Here is a 21725-nt window from a genome sequence, read left to right as displayed (position 1 = left end):
CGCGGTAAGGGCGGATTAAGGGTTGTTTAACCCTGAATGAAACAGCAAAAGACCACCTGAGGGCTCTAACAACTCTTGCTCCTCCTCTCCCCACCCCCCGCCTAAAAAGACCCGGCCAGGCAACGTCTGGGCTGCCCTTCGGTAGCCGGAGAGGGTCGGAGAGGGGCTGAGGCCACTGGCCAGTGGGATATGAGCAGAAAGAAGCTCCTGAGAGGAGCCCAGATCTGTTCCTGGTGCTGCACTTCTGCCCGGCTCCGCCCCCTCGGAGTCAGGGCCCGCCCCTGCCCCGTCGGGTCGGTGAGAAGTTGCCCCCGCCCCGCGAACCCCGCCCCGCCGCCGCGCGGCTTCTTTCAGCACCGCGGCGCGGACAGCTCCGGGGCGGGCGCCTGGGGAGTGAGGCGCTCGCCGAGCGGCCGGCCTGGGAAGGCGGTGCAGGGCCGCGGGGGTCGGCGCAGGCGGGCAGCAGGGGCGCGGGGCCCCGCGGCCCTCCCCGGGGGCGGCGCCCACCCGGGACCGGACGCCGCTGAGCCCGAGGGCAAGCGGAGAAGCAGGGAGCCGGGGCCCTGGTGGCTCCGGGAGGAGGCTGCCGCCGAAAGATGCCTGTCCGCAGGGGCCACGTCGCGCCCCAAAACACGTACCTGGACACCATCATCCGCAAGTTCGAAGGCCAGAGTGAGTGTGTGCGTTGAGGTGGGGGCCGATCTGAATTCCTGGTCCGGTGGCAGGAGTGGAGGAGACAGACCCTTTTACTTACTTCGAATGGATCAGCGTGGGTCGGGGTCGGGGGTACTGATGAATGCAAAATCCTTCGCTTTAATGTCCCCGGACACCTTCTGTTCCAGCAAGCCCCACTTACCTCAAATGCCACGCTCTCTGCTGGAGCAGCAGAAGCAGTGTACTCCCCTCCTCCCCTGAGTTGATTTCTTGGTACCCCAAGGGCTTATCCCCCCTTCTATCGCTGTCTTGCTTCCTCCTCCTGAACACCCGCCCCCCATTTCCTCCAGAGATTTCCTTGATCCCTTGTTTTCACTGCCTGACCCTAGCCACTCTAATTTTTCTAGGAGCTCTCACCAGGCCTGGGCCCCATCTGATCACATCCTGGCTCCCTCTTCCTGACTCCCTGCACTGACTCCAGGAAGCCTTGGGCCTCCTTCCCAATTCACTAACCCCATTGCTGCCCTGGTCTTCCCACGACTCTCAGGCCTGACTCCTCCTCCTACACATTTCTGGTCATTGTTCTGATCTCCCATTCTAACCATTACTCTCATTACTTTCAGGAGTCCCATAACCTTCCCCCATCACCCTGGCCTTCTAGGTCCCCCCACCCCCATCAGACCTCACTTCTCTCCCTCATTCTAGTTATTGCTCTGCTCCCCCATCTAGACACCCCTCACTGCTGCCAAGAATCCCTATGATCTTTCCACCCCTCATTGCCCAGTCTTGGTTGCCATGGGCTTCCCACATCCCACCCCAGGTCGGAAGTTCCTGATTGCCAATGCGCAGATGGAGAACTGCGCCATCATTTACTGCAACGACGGCTTCTGTGAACTCTTCGGCTACTCCCGAGTGGAGGTGATGCAGCGACCCTGCACCTGCGACTTCCTCACAGGCCCCAATACCCCACGCAGTGCCATGTCCCGCCTAGCGCAGGCCCTGCTGGGGACAGAGGAGTGCAAGGTGGACATCCTCTACTACCGCAAGGATGGTGAGGCTCCCTCAGACTACTGGTTCTACAGGACCTACTCAGTCCCTGTCTTGTACAGCCAGAGTAGCCCTCAGGAGGGCGCTGTCCCAAGGGCCAGAGGCCCTGACAAATCCTGTTCCTCTCCGCTCCTCAGTTTCCTCATCTGCAAGGGGGGACGTGGGGGGAGCAGTTGGCATTGAAGTCAGTGAGGTCCTTTCCTGAAGCTGGGGACCAGGCTGACTCACCAACTGATCCTTACCCTAGGCAGGGCCTCCACCATCCCTCCCCCATGTTCCCAGTCTCCTGGCTACCCACTCTGTCACTGTCAGCCCCAGCTGTCAGGCAGCTGGAATGAAAATTAACCTTTCCTCATCTCCATCTGCTCTGGGGATTAGGGGAGGCGTCACCCCCTCAATGCCTCTGTGGGCAGGCCAAGCTCAGTGGCTGCTGGCTAGAAAATAGGAGTGGACCTGGCTCACCCAAGCCTCAGATCCTTGGGGAGATAGACTCTGGAGTTTGCCCTTACCCAGAGGTTCATGCAGTTTGGTATGTCACTGCCAGCCCACGTTTATGGCAAGCAGAACAGAAGCATAGGGCAGGGGCTAAGGACAGAGCTCTTTGGCCCTTTAAGACCTTCCCCCTAGGACCTCAGAGTCTCCACAGTGGGTGGGAGGGAGGGGAGAGATGAGTGGGAACCAGGATTCTGAAAGTCCCTTTGAAATCACTTAATGGCCCCCCAATCTGGTTCTGCATCAGAATTACCTGGGGCGTATTTTCCAAAACACACCTTCCCTAGAGAGAGGCTGACTCAGAGGTGTGAGTTGAAACCAAAGCAGGTGCATTTGGAGAAATCTCCCTGGCGGTTCTGATGTTGTGCCAAGTTTAGGAACCACTGGCTTAGATAAATCCCTTCATTTCATGGATGAAGAAACCAAGGCCCAAGAAAAGGGAGAGACTTGTCCAAGATCCTACTGCTGGGGTCCAACTTGGGGCCAGAACCCAAGTCTCAGGATTCTTTCAAGATATTTGTTTGGAGTAATCCTAAGAGGGGAGATGACCCCAACTGCCTCTGTTCAGAGGCGGCCTTTCTGGAAAAGGCAGGGATGAGAGTCATCTGAGTAAGTGACAGATGAAAGGTAGGCTCCTTTGGATTGGGACTGAGGGGTACCGAGAACCTGGGGCCTAGGGGGCTGGGGCATGTGCGGGACATGGATGGGTATGTGTGTGCCTGTTTGTGTTTCAGGGCTTCTAGAGTGCTTCATGGGTGGGTCCTGGCTGTCCCCTGGCTGTCTCCTGCTGCTTCCAACCAAGCAGATGCAGGGCTAGTGATTAGGGGACTAGGAAGAATTAGGCTTAGTTTGGCAGCACTCACAGGGTTAATGAAGTCAGAATATTTTTAAAAGCTGTGACCTCACCTCCTCACATCATTGCAGGGAGGAGGTGGCAGTCAGAAGAGTGAGAAGGGTTCCCTAGGAATAGGATGGGATAGCAGGAAATGGGGGGGGGGCGGCGGCAGGAATAACAGATCCTTTTCCTTGACCCCAGAGCTCTACCTGGGCCCCAGAAGGGTTTGGACTGATATCAGGCTCCTAAAGATGTCAGATCAGGTCTTTTAGGGTCTCCTCAGCACTTTGCATGTGCCCTGGGCTGGGGCCAGAGATCAAGACCGGGCCTTGGCCCTCTGAGATGAGGATTCAGATCTTCAGAATTTTGCTGGGGTCCTCTGACTATCAGAAGAGACTCCAGGACCTAATCTTGGATGCTGGCTCTGGGTATAAAAGGAAAATTATCACATATCTGATACCCCCAAATCCCAGTCTATGCCACCCAAACCTAAGCCCTTCTCTGTCCTGTTACCTATCTACCTACCTGAGACCTACCGGAGATTGGCCTGAAACCTAGAAAAGAGAGCTTCTTGCCCTACATTGCTCTAAGGAAAGGATGTGGTGCTCAGATAGTTTATGTTCACCTTATGGTCCACTCTGACCACATGATTCTTTTTTTTTTTTTTTTTAAATCATATGCACATCTTTTAATCTTCCTGGCAGGCATCCTAATGGTGATTTCTTCCCCTCTTCAGTCAATGCCCCCTCTCACCCCCTCCCCCTGATTCCAGGGAGGTAGAAAAGTGTCCTAAACAGAACTCTAGCTGGTTTGTTTATAATCCTCTTTTACTCTAAAAGGGTAATCCACTGACAGTTTTCCAAGTCAAAATGAAAGGTCTGTGTTCATGTATCTCCACATTATATAGCAACACAAAGTTGGATTCAAAGAAGCCAGGGCACTTGGCAAAAATTGCCCCCGTGAGATAGGACTCAGAGACCCCTGAGAACCTGGCTTTTCCTCCATCTGCCTTTACTAAGGAAAGTAAGAATCTAGCAGATAAGGCGGAATGGGGATGTTCATAAGACTAGAACTAATGAGAGCCTGGAGGGAGGGATGAGAGCACTCACATCTCCCCTACCTCCATGCCTGCCCCCGCTGAGCACCTGCCAGAGAAGCCTACGCCTGCCTGCCTTTGTTGGGCCCTCTTGTCTAATGACTCCAAAACCAGAGAGTCTCCTAATCTCCAAGCCACACTAGAGGATGCCTGGGCTCCTCCAGTCCTCAGCTCTGGAGGAGGAGGACAGGGTAAGGACCGAGGTCAGAGGCTCCAGTGTTTCCCCGCATACTCCCACATGAATGCAGAAGCACCAAGCAGGAGGCCACCCTCCCCTGCTACCCTTTTAGTGGCAGCTTTCTTCTGAAGCATCAGCTTCTCCCTGAGGGCTCACTGCAACCCTGTATGGGATGGGCATAGAGAGATGGGGGTGATAGATAACAAGGAGGCTTTGCAGAGGAGAGCAAGGGCGGGGCAGGAGGTAAGAACAATGGGACACTGAAGAAAAGAGCACATCCAAGAGGCAGAGAAGAGCGGAGAGAAGGGCTGCATCTCAGGGAGCAGACAAATCTGCTGGGGTCCTCCGGTCAGAGAAGAGGTAAGCACTGGGAGGAGCCCCTGGAAGGGAGAAAAGGCAGAGACTGTGGACCCCCCACCCTCCAGCAATGGGGCAAGAGCACAGGGACACAGCCACTCCTGGACACAACCTGGGGTGACACATTCACCTACTTCTGGTTGCCCAGACGCAGTCACTTGTGAGCAAGGACAGCCGAGGGATATGGAAAAAGAATGCTCTGAACTCATCCAAATCCTCATAGCCTCCTGTCCGCCCACCCTACAGGCAGCAAGAATGAAGTTTGGGCACAGGGTGTCGTGCATAGCTCCCCTCCAGCCCTCACTGCTATGATGGATCTTTGTTCCCAGCCTCAGTTTTCCAAAGATAGCAACAGTGGATGGGTCCAGCCACTTGAACTCTGGGCCTTGACTGTTCCCAACAGTACTGAGAGCCTGAAGGCCCTGCCGCTCTGCCCAGCTCTCCCCTCACTGTCCCCTCCACCAGGCCAGGTCTCTTAGTGCCAGAGAGTGAAGAGATAGGCTGGCTTTGGAGGGAACGTTTTGGACCACTGGCTAACAAGACTTCCTGGCTAGGTCCCAGAGTCCAAGCCTCCCCACATCCTGGGCTGACAAGAATGCCAGGCTGTGGTCTGGGAGGCTGAGCCTATAGCATTGTGAGCCCAGGACTGGTCACAGAAGCAGGCGGGTGGCCTCTCCTCGGTGTGGATGTCTCCCCCGGGACCCAGTGCAACAGCTGGCAGATGGCTGCCTGGTGCCTGGGAGTCCGGGAATCTGATCCAGGAGATTCCTGTTCCCAGGGAAGAAAGTGGGAGGGAGGATGGGGGCAGCTCAGTTGCACCCCAGCACTGAAGGTGTGAGGAGGCACTTTGGGGAAAGCAGGATCCTAATGGACCCCAAAGTAGCAAGGCTCCTGCCAACCAGCCTCGCCCCCACTCACATTTACACATTCTTTCATGTACTCAATTAACAAAAGCCACCTGGGATAGGTGCTGGACTCACAAATGAGACAGACACAAACCTGCCCTCAGGAAGGGGCAGCTCTGCCTTCTGATTTGCATATTTACTTGAGGCCCCTCCCCCTTAGCATCCTGCCCTTTGGGCCCCATAACACACCAACAGCTTGAGCAGAGAGACAAGGGACCACTGGGTACCTTGGAGACAGGGCTCATGGGACATCCACCCACCCACTCAGTCCATAGGGCTGGGCTCTGGGGGGCATGTGGCTGTCTTAGCTTTGATTTGTCCCACTTGCCTATGTGGGGGAGATCCTGAAGCCAAGAAGGAAGAACATAAAGCCAACATCTAGGTCTAACCTGTCCAAGAGGGTGTGAGAGTGGCAGGAGGGGGCTGCCCTGTCATCACCCTGCTGTCTCATTCCCTCTCCAGACCCCAGGGTATTGCCCTGCCTGCCTTCCAGTCCCAACACTTCTGACCTTCGAGGCCTGGGGCAGCAGCCTGGCCTTCACGCTGGTGTCCTTCTCATCCTGGACCATTCCCTTCTCACCCAGCTGTTATGTGCTGAGTACCCAGTGAGCCCCACTCCATGTCCCCTTCCAGCCCCAACCAGGCAGTTTCTTAGAACCCCAGGCTCTAGAGAATGGGGGTCTATGTTTGCCTCCCTCCCCAAGGATCCACTGGACACCAACCATGGATCTTTGAGGCCTCAAGAGTCAACTGGTTCCATGCGCAGCACTTAGCGTGTTCTCAATGAGTTTCTTCCAGCATTGGGGGAGTGGGGCATTTTTGTGGGAAGGGAATATGGGAACTGAACCCAGGGCTAGCCAGAGCTACATGGGAGTAGAATGCCCGGCCTCACCTCCCCACTTAATCCATCCCATCTGCTCAGCTTTAATCACAGCAGAAGCAAACCTCAAGGTTAAACCCTGAGCTGAGGGCTGAGTGTGGACTTGGGCCCGATGCTACATTATCTCCTAATGAGCAGCTAAGCTGCTCTGCCCTGTGGGTGGGACACCTGCTGAGCAGCATCACCAACCCCCTGCCCAGTAGTCCAGGCCTCCTCACCCCATAGCTGTCTTTCACTTGACCTCAACCCAGCCCCCTCCCTGGCTTCCCTTGGCCATGTTTCTACAGGAGAGGATCCCTTCTGTGATCCCTCCCAATGGTGTTTGCAGCCTCCAGCTTCCGCTGCCTAGTGGACGTGGTGCCTGTGAAGAATGAAGATGGGGCTGTTATCATGTTCATCCTCAACTTTGAAGACCTGGCCCAGCTCCTGGCCAAGAGTGAGCGCCGCAGCCTGTCCCAGTGCCTGCTGTCCCAGAGATTCCTGGGCTCTGGTGAGGTGGGGTGCAGGTGGTGGTGGGGATGAGTGGGGGGACCAGATGAGGCAGCTGGTCCCCTGGCCCTGGCTGTTCTGACCCTGGGACTGGTTTCAGAGGGCTCTCATGGCAGGTCGAGTGCACAGAGGCCTGGCACAGGCAGGGTCAAGTACAGGACCATTGGCCAGATTCCACAGTTCACACTCAACTTCGTGGAGTTCAACCTGGAGAAACATCGCTCTGGCTCAACCACAGAGATAGAGATCATTGCACCACACAAGGTAGTGGAGCGGACCCAGAATGTCACCGAGAAGGTCACCCAGGTATGGACTGCAGGGCAGGGTGGGCGGGGCTGTGCTGGGCCTGGAGGGTCCCTTCTCAGGCCTGGGGCTGGAGGTGGCAAAGGCAGTCAGCTTGTCCAGCCCCCGGTGTCTGGTCTGAGCCCCGGGCTTCCTGTCCTGCTGAAGTCTGATTCTCTAGACCTAAAGGCTTACCCTGGGGTCTCCACCCTGATGGTAGAGCCAGGGGAGGTTGGTGTCAACAGAGCCTGGGAATAGTGCCACATCCTAGGTCTGGAGGCGTCTGGGATGGGGGAACACACAGGCTACCACGAGGGCCTGTTCAAGCCTCTGCCAGTCACAGAGAAGGAGAAGCAGAGAGAGGAGGTGGCAGGACCACACTGAGGGGAGATGAGGAGGAAGGATGGAGGGAGGCCCCCAGCCTGCTTCTGACTCTTCTCCCCACCTCCCACCCCCCACCACACCACAGGATCCTCTTGCAAGCCAGGCAGAGGGGAGCTGGTCCTGGCATCTTCAGCTCTCTTTGAGCAACTTCCTGGGGATCATGCCCTGAATGCCTCCCTCCCCTTAAGCCCCTCCTTGGACAGCCCAAGGCAAACCTCCTTGGGTTTTCTGTTTCAGCTGACCCCAGTGTCCCCTCACATGGGGCCTGATGCCCCTGTCCCCCCAACCATTCTAGAGGGAAATGCAAGGTTCAAATGACCAGAGTCCTGCCACTGACTTGCTATATGACCTTGGACAAGTGATCTTATACCCTCTCTGGGCCCCAGGGCTCTCACATTAGGCATTAAGGTGGGGCTAGGCCAGGGCTGAGCAAGGAAGTACAGGTCATGGGGAGGGTGTGAGGGACTCCACCCAGCTTTCTCTGAAGATTTGCCTTCATGGGGGATGGGGGCCATTCTTCTTCCTCCATGCCTCCTTTCACTTGTGATGGAGCAAGTGGGATGGAAACTCCCAGTGACCCAGCCTCTCCCCAAACATGAGAACCCTGGAAAGCAAGCACCCCAGGCTGCAGGGCTGGGCCTTCAGAGGTCAGCAGGGTGGCCCAGTAGCCTGACTGCGGGAACTCCACCAGGACCACTCATCCCAGGGCCCTCAGGTTGACACAGGGGTGATGGGGACTGTTAGACTGGCAAGTGGCCCATGAAGACTGAGAGGTCTGGCTGGGGCCTATGGTCCCTGCTCTACCCAACCCACCTGGTCCTATCCTACTCCCGGCCCCGGCCAGTCTTGGCTTTGCTAGCTCACCCTAAATAGGCCCTAAGGTAGGAGAGGTGCCTGATAGAGCTTAGAGCAGAAAGCTGTATGAGCCCAGAGTAGGGCAGTCACCCTTACTTCAACCAGGGCTCCAAGGGCTGGAACCTCACATCTGAGTTCCTACATCCTGAGAACCCTGCAGCTCTGGGCAACACTGGCAAGGGTCCTCATGCTGACTTCAGAGGCAATGGGAAACCGTGGAGGTCTGCGTGGTGGGGGAGATGGCACCCCTGTCTGGGGGGTCCTGGGGAGGTGGACATCCTCTTCTTATCTACCCCCAACCCTCTGAATTCCTACCTCCTCCCCTCTCAAGCCCTATGATTTGCTATTCCAACTTGGTGTGGTTTTTTTTTTTTTTTTTTAAAGATTTTATTTATTTAGGAGAGAGAGAGAGAGAGAGAGAGAGAGCTGGGAGGAGCAGCAGAGGGAGAGAGAGAAGCAGACTCCCCGCTGAGCAGGGAGCCCAATTCGGGGCTGGATCCCAGGAGCCTAGGATCATTACCTGAGCCAAAAGCAGATGCCTAACCGACTGAGCAACCCAGGAGCCCCCATCTTGGTGTCTCTTGAGCAACCAGGGAAGGAGAGGAGTAGCTATGACAACTCAAGCTCTCATGACTCATTCAGCTCTGTTGGCTGAGGTCACTGCCTTGAGTTGAGCCCCAATGTGGACTAAGTGCTGGGCATATAAGATGGCCTGTTGTTCAGTGGAGAATAACTGTGTTCAGGGGTGTTTACAGGGGACAGGGAGAAAAATCAAGAAAGAGGGTCAGAAGAGGCTTCCTGAGAGGCAGAATAGAAGCTGAGGCCTGAAGGCAGAGTAGGGACTCACTGTAGGGTGGAGATACTGTGACCCCTTCTAGGTGTTTAGATGGCTGATTAGGGACCCACAAGGTGAAACCAGCCCTTTAATGGATCTTGTCTGTTAATGGATTTGGTTTTCAAGGTCAGAACCTTATATTGCAGATTTTCTTGAACCAGGGCCATCTGCCCAGGCCAATCCAGTGGTGGTGGTAGGGTCAGCTGGCCACCCCTCAGGCTCCATCTTTGTTGGGGCAGTGCTTGACATAGGATGAGTCAGGAGGAGGATTTACCATAGAGTAACACGTGCCATTGAGATGCACCACGGCATTTAATCATCTTTTTATGGAGTTGCTTGTCCTTTGTTATTCATTCTGCATGAGGCTTAGAGAGGTCGTAAAATTAGCCCCAAGACAGACATATTGCAACATCAGAACTGGGATCAACCGGGAAGGTCTGGCTGGCTTAAAACACATGCCCTTCTTGATGCCCCGGCTGTTTCTTGTGTTGGGTAGCTGGCCAGAGCCTGGGAGTATTGGGCTGAGCCTGGGGATCCTATGTTGGCCATAGTCTTGGAGGCAAGAGTGGGAGGGGCAGAGCAAAGCGGGCTCAGCTGACAGTAATGAGCAAAGCACCCTTGTACATGTGCAAAATAGTCGGGGCTCTGTTGTGCCCAGGATGTATCAAGGACTCAAATTAGCTACATGCCTCCAAGTTTGACTCTTCCCATGGAAGGCTCTGTGAATCAGCCCCAAGGAGGCCCCTCACTGGTCTAGACTCCACAGGGCCTTCAGAAATGAAGAGGTTATTCTGGGAATGACTTGTTCCCACCAGAAATCCTGACCATGGGGAACCGAGCCCACCGGAAAGGACCAAACCACCAGCTACCCCCTCGTCTAGGTTCTTCAAATAACCCCGAGCCTAGTCCTCCCCTGGCCTCCCCACCTTCCTCCCCCAGCCCTGTCTTAACTCCAGGTTGGCCTGTTTGTGAGGGAGTTGGGGAGCTTCCAACCTGGGATCACCCTTCATCCTATAGCCCACCTCCTCTCTGCACTTCCTCCCAACACACCTATCCCCTTATGAATTTGCCCCATACACGCTCTACCCCAACTCTGCTTCATTCCCTCTGTCCCCACAGCCCCCTTCCCAGGCCTCACCCCAAAGCCTTCATCCCTCCCAATCGGTTTCACTAGTGATGGACACCCTGCTGACTGCCCTGTGGCCCCCACCCCCAGGTTCTGTCCCTGGGCGCCGATGTGCTGCCGGAGTACAAGCTGCAGGCACCACGCATCCACCGGGGGACCCTCCTGCACTATAGCCCCTTCAAGGCCGTGTGGGACTGGCTCATCCTGCTGCTGGTCATCTACACGGCCATCTTCACACCCTACTCGGCTGCCTTCCTACTCAGTGACCAGGACGAGTCTCAACGCGTGGACTGCGGCTACACCTGTAGTCCACTCACCGTGGTGGACCTCATCGTGGACATCATGTTCGTTGTGGACATTGTCATCAACTTCCGCACCACCTATGTCAACACCAATGATGAGGTGGTCAGCCACCCTCGCCGCATTGCCGTCCACTACTTCAAGGGCTGGTTCCTCATTGACATGGTGGCCGCCATCCCCTTTGACCTGCTCATCTTCCGCACTGGCTCTGATGAGGTGAGCAAACCCTCAGGCCAGCTGCTGTGGCCATCCCCTGTGCGCCAGCCTGGGGCCTCCCAGCCCCACAGTCCTGCGTGCAGAGAGCACCTGGCTTTGCATACCTTTGCCAAAGCATGTGGGGGGCCTCAAACATGTGCCATCTCCCAGCCCTGGAGAAGGACCAGCCAAGGCTGTGCCCTAGACCCTATGATCCAGAATTCTGACCCCTCTGGGATGGGCACGCCTATAGTCCCAGCCCCTTGTGCTGGCTTCTAAAGCTCACTTACCCTGGAGTTGCGAAGGGAATCCATAGACTGCTTCTGCAAGGCAGCCTGCCACCCCCTGCCACCCCCAGACCCTCCATTATGCCCACTCACTCCCCACAGCTGACATGAAGGCATTTTCAGACTCTTCTCATAGCTTCTAATCCCACTGAGTCCTTTTGCCCACGTCCTTGGGATCAGCTTTCAAATCAGCTCTGCCTTCTGTGCTCCAGCCACCCCCTCAATAGCCTATCCAGCGGGCAGTGTCCATCTGACTCCCATGCCCGCCCACTTCCAGCCAATCTATCCCCATTCTCTCCACTTCTGCTGCCCTTGGCTGAGCACTGAGGAGCCTTCTTAACCACCTCTGCCCCACCCCTACACCTGCCAGCCTCACCCCTCCACACAGAAGCCAAGACCAGCTTCAGATAATCTGACACTGTAGAACTTCAGTGGCTCCCCAGTGGCTTGAAATAAAAGCCAAGCTCTTTTTGGGCCTCAAGGTCCATAGGAGCAGCCCCTGCGCACCCACCTTCCAGGCTCATTTCTCACCACCATCTTCCACTCTGTGCTCCAGGCAGCAGCACCACACTTGGTTTCCCACATGGGCTGTGCTATTTCACACCTCCACACCTGGTTTGGCTCACTCTACTCCTGTGCCTAGAATGCCTTTCTCTCTCCCTCCTGAGGCCTGCAGACTCAGCCTCATCTCTCAAGATTCAGCTCATGTGTCACCTTCGCTATGAAGCCTCCCCTGCCCTGCACCGCTGAATGGACCTCCCTTTTCTCTGCGCTCCCCTGGACTTCTGTCCTCACAACCATAACACTGTTTTGAGCTTTAGGCTGAGAATTCCTTAACATCCTGCCCTGGGCTGCACTGTGCTGTGCCAAGAGCCCAGAGCAGCTGCTCTATAAGTGTTTGTTGAATGACTGTGTGACCATATGCACAAGTGAACAAATGTGGTCCTAAGGGCAGCCTTTCCAGGGCTGACTCTTGGCCCCATGGTCCCCTCCCTGCCCCTTCAGACCACAACCCTGATTGGGCTGCTGAAAACGGCAAGGCTGCTGAGGCTGGTGCGTGTGGCAAGGAAGCTGGACCGCTACTCTGAGTACGGGGCGGCTGTACTTTTCCTGCTCATGTGCACCTTTGCACTCATTGCACACTGGCTGGCCTGCATCTGGTATGCCATCGGCAATGTGGAGCGGCCCTACCTGGAGCCCAAGATCGGCTGGCTGGACAGCCTGGGCGCACAGCTTGGCAAGCGCTACAATGGCAGCGACCCAGCCTCTGGCCCCTCGGTGCAGGACAAGTATGTCACGGCCCTCTACTTCACCTTCAGCAGCCTTACCAGCGTGGGTTTCGGCAACGTCTCCCCCAACACCAACTCTGAGAAGGTCTTCTCTATCTGTGTCATGCTCATCGGCTGTAAGTGCCCAGACCTTACCTATGGCATTCAATTTTTAGTTTCATAATGAGACATAACACAGTAACATTGTGTGTGATGGGGAAATACCAAGCAGGCAGCACAATGAAATTTTGCATATGTACACCCACTATACACAGAATTTACCATACTTACAACCCTTGCTATGTGCCAGGCACCAGGGCCAGCTACATTATTTGCAGGGCCCAGTACAAAGTGAAAATATGAGACCATTATTTTTAAAGTCTTAAAGATTTCAAGAATGGTGACTTCAGAGCCAGGAATCAAGCATGGGACCCTTCTTAGCACCCGGGAAGCTGGCCCCTGCCAGGCACTTTTGTAATTGCTTGTCCAATGTGCACACTTCATTTTCATCACTATCCTATGGGTGCCATATTACAAGCCCAGTTTACAGACCAAGAGACTGAAGATCCTAACTTGCCAGGGATTACAGAGACCCAATTTTATCGCAGGGGACCAGCTCCCCTGGCTATGTGTGCTCCCAGGCCCTGCACCGTGCTGCCTACTTCCCAAGACACCTCGTCTAGCAACACAAGAGTCAGTGTGGAATTTTACACATAGATTAAGTTGTCATGTTCAGGGTATTTAGAGATGTGAAAGCCCAGAGAAACAAAAACAAGAAAAAAAAAAATGGGTGAAAACAGAGACTCAGAGTTTTCCCTTTATTATACTTTTTTTTTTTTTTTTTACAACTTGAAGGACAAAACAAATCTGTACTAAAAAAAATCATTGCCCTAGTTCTCAGGAGTCTGGCCTCTGGGCCCAGGAAGGTGCCAAGAGACACAGGACAGAGGGAGGAGGGCAGGAAGCCCAGAGGCTTTTGTCCCTCGTGTGCCCTGGTGCTGTTCTGGGCACTCTGACTTGGCCCTGGACAGCGGGGCCCCTGATCAGAGAGGGCTCCCAGGGAGAAGGATGTCTGGAGCAGGCCCTGGGGTGCTATGGCCTGGTGGGGCTGTGGAGGAGCTCACTACCAGCACCCCATGCACGGCCCCTCGGCTTCCTCACCCCAGCCCTCATGTACGCCAGCATCTTTGGCAACGTGTCCGCCATCATCCAGCGCCTGTACTCCGGCACTGCCCGCTACCACACGCAGATGCTGCGTGTCAAGGAGTTCATCCGCTTCCATCAGATTCCAAACCCCCTGCGGCAGCGCCTGGAAGAGTACTTCCAGCATGCCTGGTCCTACACCAACGGCATTGACATGAACGCGGTGAGCCCCTGGCGCCCTGCCTCGGGTGGGGAGGGCGGTCCAGCTCAAGTCCCAGCTCCGGCCGAATGCCCCGGGGGAGGCCGAGGTCCGGCGGGCACAGGGCACCCCCAGACCCCTCCCCACCCGTTCCTCCAGCCTCCCGCTGGACGCGGCCGCCCCCTCGCAGGTGCTGAAGGGCTTCCCCGAGTGCCTGCAGGCCGACATCTGCCTGCACCTGCACCGCGCGCTGCTGCAGCACTGCCCTGCCTTCCGCGGAGCCAGCAAGGGCTGCCTGCGCGCCCTGGCCGTCAAGTTCAAGACGACGCACGCACCCCCCGGGGACACGCTGGTGCACCTCGGCGACGTGCTCTCCACGCTCTACTTCATCTCCCGTGGCTCCATCGAGATCTTGCGCGACGACGTGGTCGTGGCCATCCTAGGTGGGTCTGGCAGGGAGGCCAGAGCGGTATGGGTGAGTGTGATGGAAGTAGAGACGTCCTGCCTCGAGTACTCTGATCCAGATGATGGTGGCACCTTTTACGGGTCTGCCATGTGAGCATGCGCGGTGGAGAGCTTTATACCCAGCTGACGGAATCCTTAAACCCAACCATATGTTCCATTTTCCTTTTTTTTTTTTTTTTTTTTTTAATTTTATTTATTTATGATAGTCTCACAGAGAGAGAGGGGCAGAGGCACAGGCAGAGGGAGAAGCAGGCTCCATGCACCGGGAGCCCGATGTGGGATTCGATCCTGGGTCTCCAGGATCGCGCCCTGGGCCAAAGGCAGGCGCCAAACCGCTGCGCCACCCAGGGATCCCATGTTCCATTTTCCTGATAGGGAAGTAGAGGCTCAGAGAGGTCATGCTGACAAGTGGCCAAACAGGGATTCCAGGGCTACGTGTCAGACTCTGAGTCCGGGAAGGGTACTACCTTCTTCCACTCTTGGGGAGCTCAACAGTGAGAGGGCGAAAGTTTATCTTGGGTGGAGGGAGGACCCCAGTCTCATTCACCGCTGCTACAAGGACAGCTGGACACTTTGAAGGAAGGATATGAGCACTGGACAGGGGACAGATTTTGGGGCACACTCAGCCTCAGCTACTCACCAACCATGTGACCTTGGGCAGGTCACATCACCTCTCTGAGATGATTCTCATCTTCCTTGCCTTCTCCCTGTCTTTAGCCCACCCCAAGACCCTGATCAGGATGTCAGCCTCTTCTTCCTTTGGTCTCCATGGCTGGGCTCTCCTCCAACCCCAGTGTACAGAACCCCTCCAGTTCCTCTGTTCAGTACTCTCCCTTTGGCCTGGCCTTGGCTGCTGTTCACCAAACATAGGCTCAGCTTTCTTTTCCTCACCCTATACCCTCACCTGAGCTGCCTTGTTGCTCCTGCAATCTTAGCCTAATCTATGCCTCAAGGAGCCCCAGAGTGTTGTCCTGGCCCCAATCTCTCCTTAGACCAGAATATTCCAATCCTTCTTGGGTATGGCCACCATATATTCCATACACAGACCAAACAACATGTCTCAGTCTGAAATCAGCATCTTTCCTCAAAAGCTGTTCCTTCAGAATCCCCATCACTGTGAACTGTCTGTTTCCAGGGCCAGAGATCTGGGAGTCAACCAAGGGAGCACCCTTCATGGGGAGACATGGGAAGATTTTGAACAGAAAAGGAATATGCACAGATGTGAATTTCAGGTCACTGGCAGAAGGCAGAAGCTGGAAGATTGGGGAGGGGGGTAGACCAGATGCAGGGACACAGGAAAGGAGCTCTTGACACCTCTCCAGGAAAGCCCCACAGAGGGCTGGAGCCAGGCAGGAATAAGGGGATGAATGTGGGACAAAGGGGTATTAATGAGGGGAACAGACAGGAGTCTATGGCTGCCTGGATGGTGGGACTGGGGGAGGAAAGGAGAAGGACACATGCTGCCATTCTGCTTGGAGCACTTGCCTGGCAGATCCTGGGCATCCTTTAAGGCTGAGCTCAAGCCATGCCCTCCTCTGTGAGACCTTCCCTCACTCTCAGCCTACCTTAGGACAAAATGAGAGGATTTCAGTTCTCTAACTGAAACTTAAATTGGACTAGCTTCTTAATTATTAAATATGCATCATCCTTCCCACGTGGATGGCATTTCTAAGTGGAAATGGACATTAGATAATAATCCTTCACCTACTGAATCACCATCATTTTACAATGCTGCCCAGATTTCGAGCTTATGGGTTTCCTATGTGACTCTGGTAAGTCCCTTCCCTCTCCAGGCCTCATTCCCCTCCTCCAGAGCAACCTTTGATCCTGTTCTCTTGGGCAACAGGTCTTGGCTTTCATCCATCATTGTCCATGCAAACCATTAGCACTCCTGGACTGAGGGGCTGCACTTTCCTGTGGGGAGTGGACATCAGGCAATCATGGTCCCTGGCACCCCAGCCCTGGGCTCCCTGTCTGCGCTCACTGTGCAGCACACAGCTATTTCTTCTGCTCTGATGGCCTTTCTCCTGGGGGCTGATCTCTCATTGTCATAACCCAGCCCCCACTTCATGTCCTCTGTAAGTCCCTCCTCCCTTCCTCCACCATCCCTGGTAGATTTAGCCTTCCCTGTTCCTTAGCTCCTTAGCTCTTGGTTCTCCCCTGTCCTACGGCTCTGTAGATCATCTGCAAACCAGCTGGTTGTTTAGGTGCCTGTCTTATGGAGCTTTGGGGCTCTTTGTGGGTGGGACAGCATCTTATTCTTTTTTTTTTTTTTTTTTAGCATCTTATTCTATGTTAACATCCTGTGGCCAGCACAGTGGGCCTGACCCCAGGGGGGCCCGCTATCCTTGCCACATGCCCCAAGTATCACCAGCGTATGTCCACCCTGGGATATCCATCCCCCCCATTGCCTTGCATCAACCTGTCTGGTGCCTCTTACTATTTGAGGCTGTTTCTCCAGCATCACATCTGTTCCTCTGGACAGTCCAGTGTGGCAGGCAAGGCAGATATGGTTATACAGTTATACCCATTTTAGAGATGAGGACACTGTGGTCCAGAGAGGGGAAGTCACTTCCCTTGGCTTCCTCTGCTAAGGCCATGCTGGTTACCTGGCCCCATAGCAGGGTGTGGGAACACAAAGAGACAGAAGCCTCAGGTCTTGCCTGGGGAGCAGTGGGGTGCTCTCACAGCACCATCAGGCTGAGGATCGAGAAGGAGATTGAGCTGGGAGCCTTTGGTGTCCCTTCCTGCCCATTGTCCCCTGGAATGGGGGGTGGGGGGCTAGACAGGAACAGTGCCAAAGAACATGGAAAATAAGAGGGGGGCAGATTCTGACAGAGGGTGGTCCTGAGAGGCCTACAGACTGGTGTGTGTGGGGGGACCCACATACTGGGACAGGTATGTGCTCCCTGCAGAGCTCAGAGAACAAAGGAAAGGCAGGTTTCACATCAAACCCCTCTACATCCCCAGCCAGCACACCAACCTTGACCCCAGAGCATGATCCCGAGCACCAAGCCCCAACCTGATGGGATCCCTGAAGTGGGGGAATTGGTGGTACAGGATCAAGGGGCCCTCAGGGAGGCTCTTCCAAGGAGACCTTGGAGCCAGACCCTGGAGAGACTTCCTGCTCCTCTGGCAGGAAAGAATGACATTTTTGGGGAGCCCATTAGCCTTCATGCCCAGCCGGGCAAGTCCAGCGCAGATGTGCGGGCCCTGACCTACTGTGACCTGCACAAGATCCAGCGAGCAGACCTGCTGGAGGTGCTGGATATGTACCCTGCGTTTGCAGACAGCTTCTGGAGTAAGCTGGAAGTCACCTTCAACCTGCGGGACGTGAGTCAGGGCTGGGTGGGCCAGGGAGGGGAATGGTCTTGGCCAGCTGGTAACAGCAATGGAGGCTGCTGAGCACCTGGCCTGCCTGGCCTGAGGGAACCCATTTGACCACCTTCCTTGCTCTCAAACCCATCCTGCATCCCACACCATAATTTCTTCTGTGTCTACACCATTATGGCCAACATAATGCTAAGGATGATGATTATCAAGTACCAACTCCACGCTGAGCACTGGGCTCTTTTACATGATCTCATTTAGTCTTCTCCTGGCACACGGTGTTATTTTTCCCACTTTCCAGATGGAGAAACTGAGTGTCAGAGAGGATGAGTAAATTAACCAAAGCCATACCTCCATATAGTAAGACAGACAGTCCAAAGGTTGGACCCAAGTTTGTGCGACTCCATAGCTGAGGCTTTTTCCACTCCATGGCACCAAGCTGGAAGGGGAGCAGTGTCTACCATCCAGGGGCTCACAGAGCCAGGTCCCAGGGGGTGCAAATAAGTGATAAAGCAGCCTCTCCTCTCAAGCTTATCACTCAGTGGAGGAGTTTATAACAACTCAGGGCAAATAAAGAGCCTAGTTAAATAACCAAGGAAGTCATGAGGAGGTGTGGGGAGACCAAATTTCTATGGAAACTGGAGTTACCAAGCAGTGGGACAGCCAGTACAAACTGGAAGAGCCCAGAAGGGACTGTATGGATGAGGCAGGGTGGGGAGGGGGGTGTCTGGAAACAGTTTGTGTGAAGGAGGGGGCAAGAAAGGGAGGACTGCAAGGAAGGCTTCTCCCCACCCCCCCACCCGTACCAAATCTTGCTACTCAAGGCTGCCTTTTCCAAGACCCATGGTGGGGCGGGGGCAGGGCAGGGGGAGATCTGCACATCTCCAAGCCCCTGTTAATCTCCTGCCCACCCACACAGGAGACAACCTACAGGAAGCTGCCGGGAGCTTCAGGGGGAGCCCGGCCACCTGTTACCACTTTCTCACCTAGTTGTCTCAAGGGCCTTGGGGGTGGGGGTGAGGGACAGGGGAGAAAAAAGATGCCTCGTCCCAGCTTTGGTACCTATTACTTGATGCTCTTGTTCCCCACAAGGCAGGCGGGGGTTTCCAGTCATCACCCCGGCCAGCTCCAGGCAACCAAGACCACCAAGCCTTCTTCCTCAGTGACAACCAGTCAGGTAGGCAAAGCCAGCCCCCACCAGTGCCTGCCCTACCCCAGCCCGAAGCCCCTGCCCAGCCTCTACCTCTTTCAGGTCCTTCCCTGATCTGCCTCATCTTGGGAGAGGCCTCCTTAGCCCCGTGATGAGAGGCGAGGTGCTTTCTCTCCTAGGCTCAGTAATAGACACCCTTGTCTCCTTCCTGCCCCTGTGTACTCAGAGCCTGAGTGAGGGCTCTCCCCAGGGATGGATACGGGCCAGCCCACTGGGGTTCCACATCAGAGCACCAGGGGATTGGCTGGGCTGCAGGCTCCTGGACAGTGAAGCCAGGGCTGGACTGTCTCCATCCATCTAGCATCCCCAAGCTGGAGCCCTAGCTCCCTTCCCAGGGCTACTGGGACTTTCTGGGACCTGGAAGGCAGACCTTTATGGGGATAGGACGTTATACTCCAGGGGGTCCAGGTAAAGAGATCCACTTTTCCCATCCTGTGTTCCCATGGCCAGTAGGGGAAGGGGATGCGCTCTGTCCAGGCCATGCCTGTGGATCCAGGTGGACCAAAGCTCAGGCTTTCTTTTCCCTCCTACAGCTGCAGCCCCTTCCCTGAGCATCTCAGATACATCTGGCCTCTGGCCTGAGTTGCTGCAGCAAGTGCCCCCAAGGCCAAGGCACAGCCCCCCAAACCCGCAGGGAGACCCAGACTGCTGGCCTCGGGAGCTAGGCTCCAGGCTAGAGCAGCTCCAGGCCCAGATGAATAGGTGAGTGTCCTGTGGGCCAGGGGTCCCAGCGGCTGCAAAGAGCAGACCCAGCAGTGGGCTAGCCACGGGTGCCCCCTCTTGGTGACTCAGGGACATCACTGGGTACCCTGTGGGTTTTAGAATGGCAAGCCCTTCTCTATGTCACTAAGACTAGTTCTTTGGATGGCTTGTCCTAACAAACCCCGGAATGGGCCAAGGAAGCCTTTTTGGAAGAGGGGCATAATGTGGTGCAGAAACAAATTCCAGGGACTCTTGGAAAGGGGGTGTGGCCCGTGGATGGCAGGGCTGTGGTGGTAGAGTGAGGGCTTGGGGCAAGATAGTCCTAGGCTCCAAATCTACCTCTGCAACTGACCAGCAAGAGTGTGGACAAGTTACTTAACTACTCTGAGCCTCCATTTGCCCTTTCATGAATTGGGGATAATCAGAATACCCATACCAAAGCTTCCTTATGAGGGCTAAATGAGTGTGCACAGTGTCTGGTCACTGTTATTATTGAAGTCCGGGATATGCTAAGGGAAATTTTGGCAGGGGCTGTGGATCACAGCAGGGAAATAACTTCTAGTAGCTCCCAGGCTATCATTCAATCCAGCAGGAATGGCATGCAGGCTACAAAATTGAGAGCTGCCCTCAGGACCTGAACTGTCCTCCCTTACCCTGATGCTGACTCTGACTCTGACCTTGACTGTGGGGCTCTGTCTGGCAGGTTGGAGTCCCGCATGTCCTCAGACCTCAGCCGCATCCTACAGCTCCTTCAGCAGGCCCCGCCCCCGGGTCACACTGGCTATATCCTGGGAGCCCCTACCTCCGATGACCTGACCTTGTTTCCTACAGCCTCAGCCACTCAGAGTCCAGGAACAAGGCTGCCCCAGGGCGGTCTGACTCCTGCCCAGGTGAGCAGATGAAGGGATCCCTGGGGGCTTTCCTGGAGGTAGCTGTGTGTCTGCCCCCACCCTGAACTTGGTTTCAATGTGGCATGAAGCCCAGGGCCCCTGGAGTCTGAGAGCAGCTGTGGCTTCTGTTGTCCTCCTTTATGTCATGACAAGCAGCCCTGACAGGTGGTGGCAAAGCCTGGACTGTGACCACAGACCCCACAGCTGGGGCAGGGGCAACAGGACACAGCTCCTGCCAGTTCCCATCTCTGAAGTTGGTGGCCTCTTCCTTTCTTGCCCCCCACCCCCATCCCCAGGTCCCAAGCTGTGGTGACTTGGACAAGTTTAGGCTGAAGCAAAGGAACTCCTCCTCCAGGGTGCCTACCCTGGTCACGGCCACAGACAAAATTCTCACACTATCCTCAGAACGGGAGCAGCCTGAAGGGATCCTGTCACCCCGAGCCTCACCTCTTCATCCCCTTGAGGTCCAGGGACTCATCTGTGCTTCCCGCTTTCCCTCCCTTCCTGAACACCTGGGCCCCGTCCCCAAGCAGCTGGAGTTCCAGAGACATAGCTCAGATCCTGGATTGACAGGGAGTTAGAACTATTGAAACCCCAAGAGAAAAGATACCATGAGGGGACTGAAGGTGGGTGAGAGTTAAGGATTTGGGGGAGGCAGACAGCTGCCAAATTGGCCTCTGAAAAGCATTCCCCTACCCTAGCTACAAACTGCCAACCCAAGTGACCCAAAATGGCATGGGTGAAGAGGCTTGGGACTTTCCTAGACTCCTCTAGGGCTCTGTTTAGACAGTAGGCCTGGTGGAGGGTGGGTGAGACTTGGGGGTTGAGGTAGCTTACAGGCCAGAGGACTCTGCAAAGAAAGAAGTTTCCGATCTGTGTGAGAACCTTGCTCTCGGCTGGGTGCTATCACCATGTGGCTCAGAACTAGCCACCTCTTCATGGCCCAGCACCCAAGGTTAGTGAGATCTCCTGTCAAGAGACTTTGAACTGGCTGGGGATGAAAATGTCCTCTGTGGTGAACACATCAGGGCACAGAGCTCCAGCCCCCAGCCACTCTGCCCCTCATGGTTCTATAATAACCTTTGGGACTCTACCAAGCAGTGGAATATCTCACAGCTAATAAAGTCTGCACATTTCACGTTGGGCTGGGTGTGTTATTTACCTGAGGGTCATCAAGTCCTTGACTGTGCTGTGGTCTTCTTTAAGTCCCTCTTACAGGATTTGTGTGTTGCGGACCTGAAGGTACTCTGCTGGGCCCAGGAGCCCCAGGAGCATGGGGCTTTTAACCGGGCTGGGGTAAAGGGAAACGGAGAGGCTCTGT

General features: G+C 55.3%; 1 protein-coding gene across 3 annotated transcripts; it reads left to right on the top strand.

The window, feature by feature from the left end:
- Nucleotides 1–514: 514 nt before the first annotated feature.
- Nucleotides 515–21542, top strand: KCNH6 (potassium voltage-gated channel subfamily H member 6). Of its 3 annotated transcripts, XM_025436713.3 has the most exons (13): nt 521–672; nt 1475–1705; nt 6773–6934; nt 7034–7239; nt 10506–10931; nt 12203–12602; nt 13632–13831; nt 13998–14250; nt 17412–17605; nt 18695–18779; nt 19346–19514; nt 20218–20404; nt 20701–21542. In XM_025436713.3, the coding sequence occupies exons 1-13, from the start codon at nt 597–599 to the stop codon at nt 20983–20985; spliced, it is 2874 nt and encodes a 957-aa protein (XP_025292498.1). In that variant the 5' UTR covers nt 521–596; the 3' UTR covers nt 20986–21542. The 3 variants fall into 3 exon arrangements, with proteins under 3 accessions (XP_025292501.1, XP_025292498.1, XP_025292499.1); XM_025436714.3 differs by lacking the exons at nt 521–672; nt 1475–1705 and adding an exon at nt 3698–4662; XM_025436716.3 differs by lacking the exons at nt 20218–20404; nt 20701–21542 and having other exon boundaries at nt 515–672; nt 18699–18779; nt 19346–19496.
- The last annotated feature ends 183 nt before the right edge of the window (nt 21543–21725 follow it).

This window comes from Canis lupus, chromosome 9, assembly GCF_003254725.2.
Source record: "Canis lupus dingo isolate Sandy chromosome 9, ASM325472v2, whole genome shotgun sequence".
Taxonomy (NCBI): Eukaryota; Metazoa; Chordata; class Mammalia; order Carnivora; family Canidae; genus Canis; species Canis lupus.
This window is presented reverse-complemented; position numbering and strand designations above follow the sequence as displayed.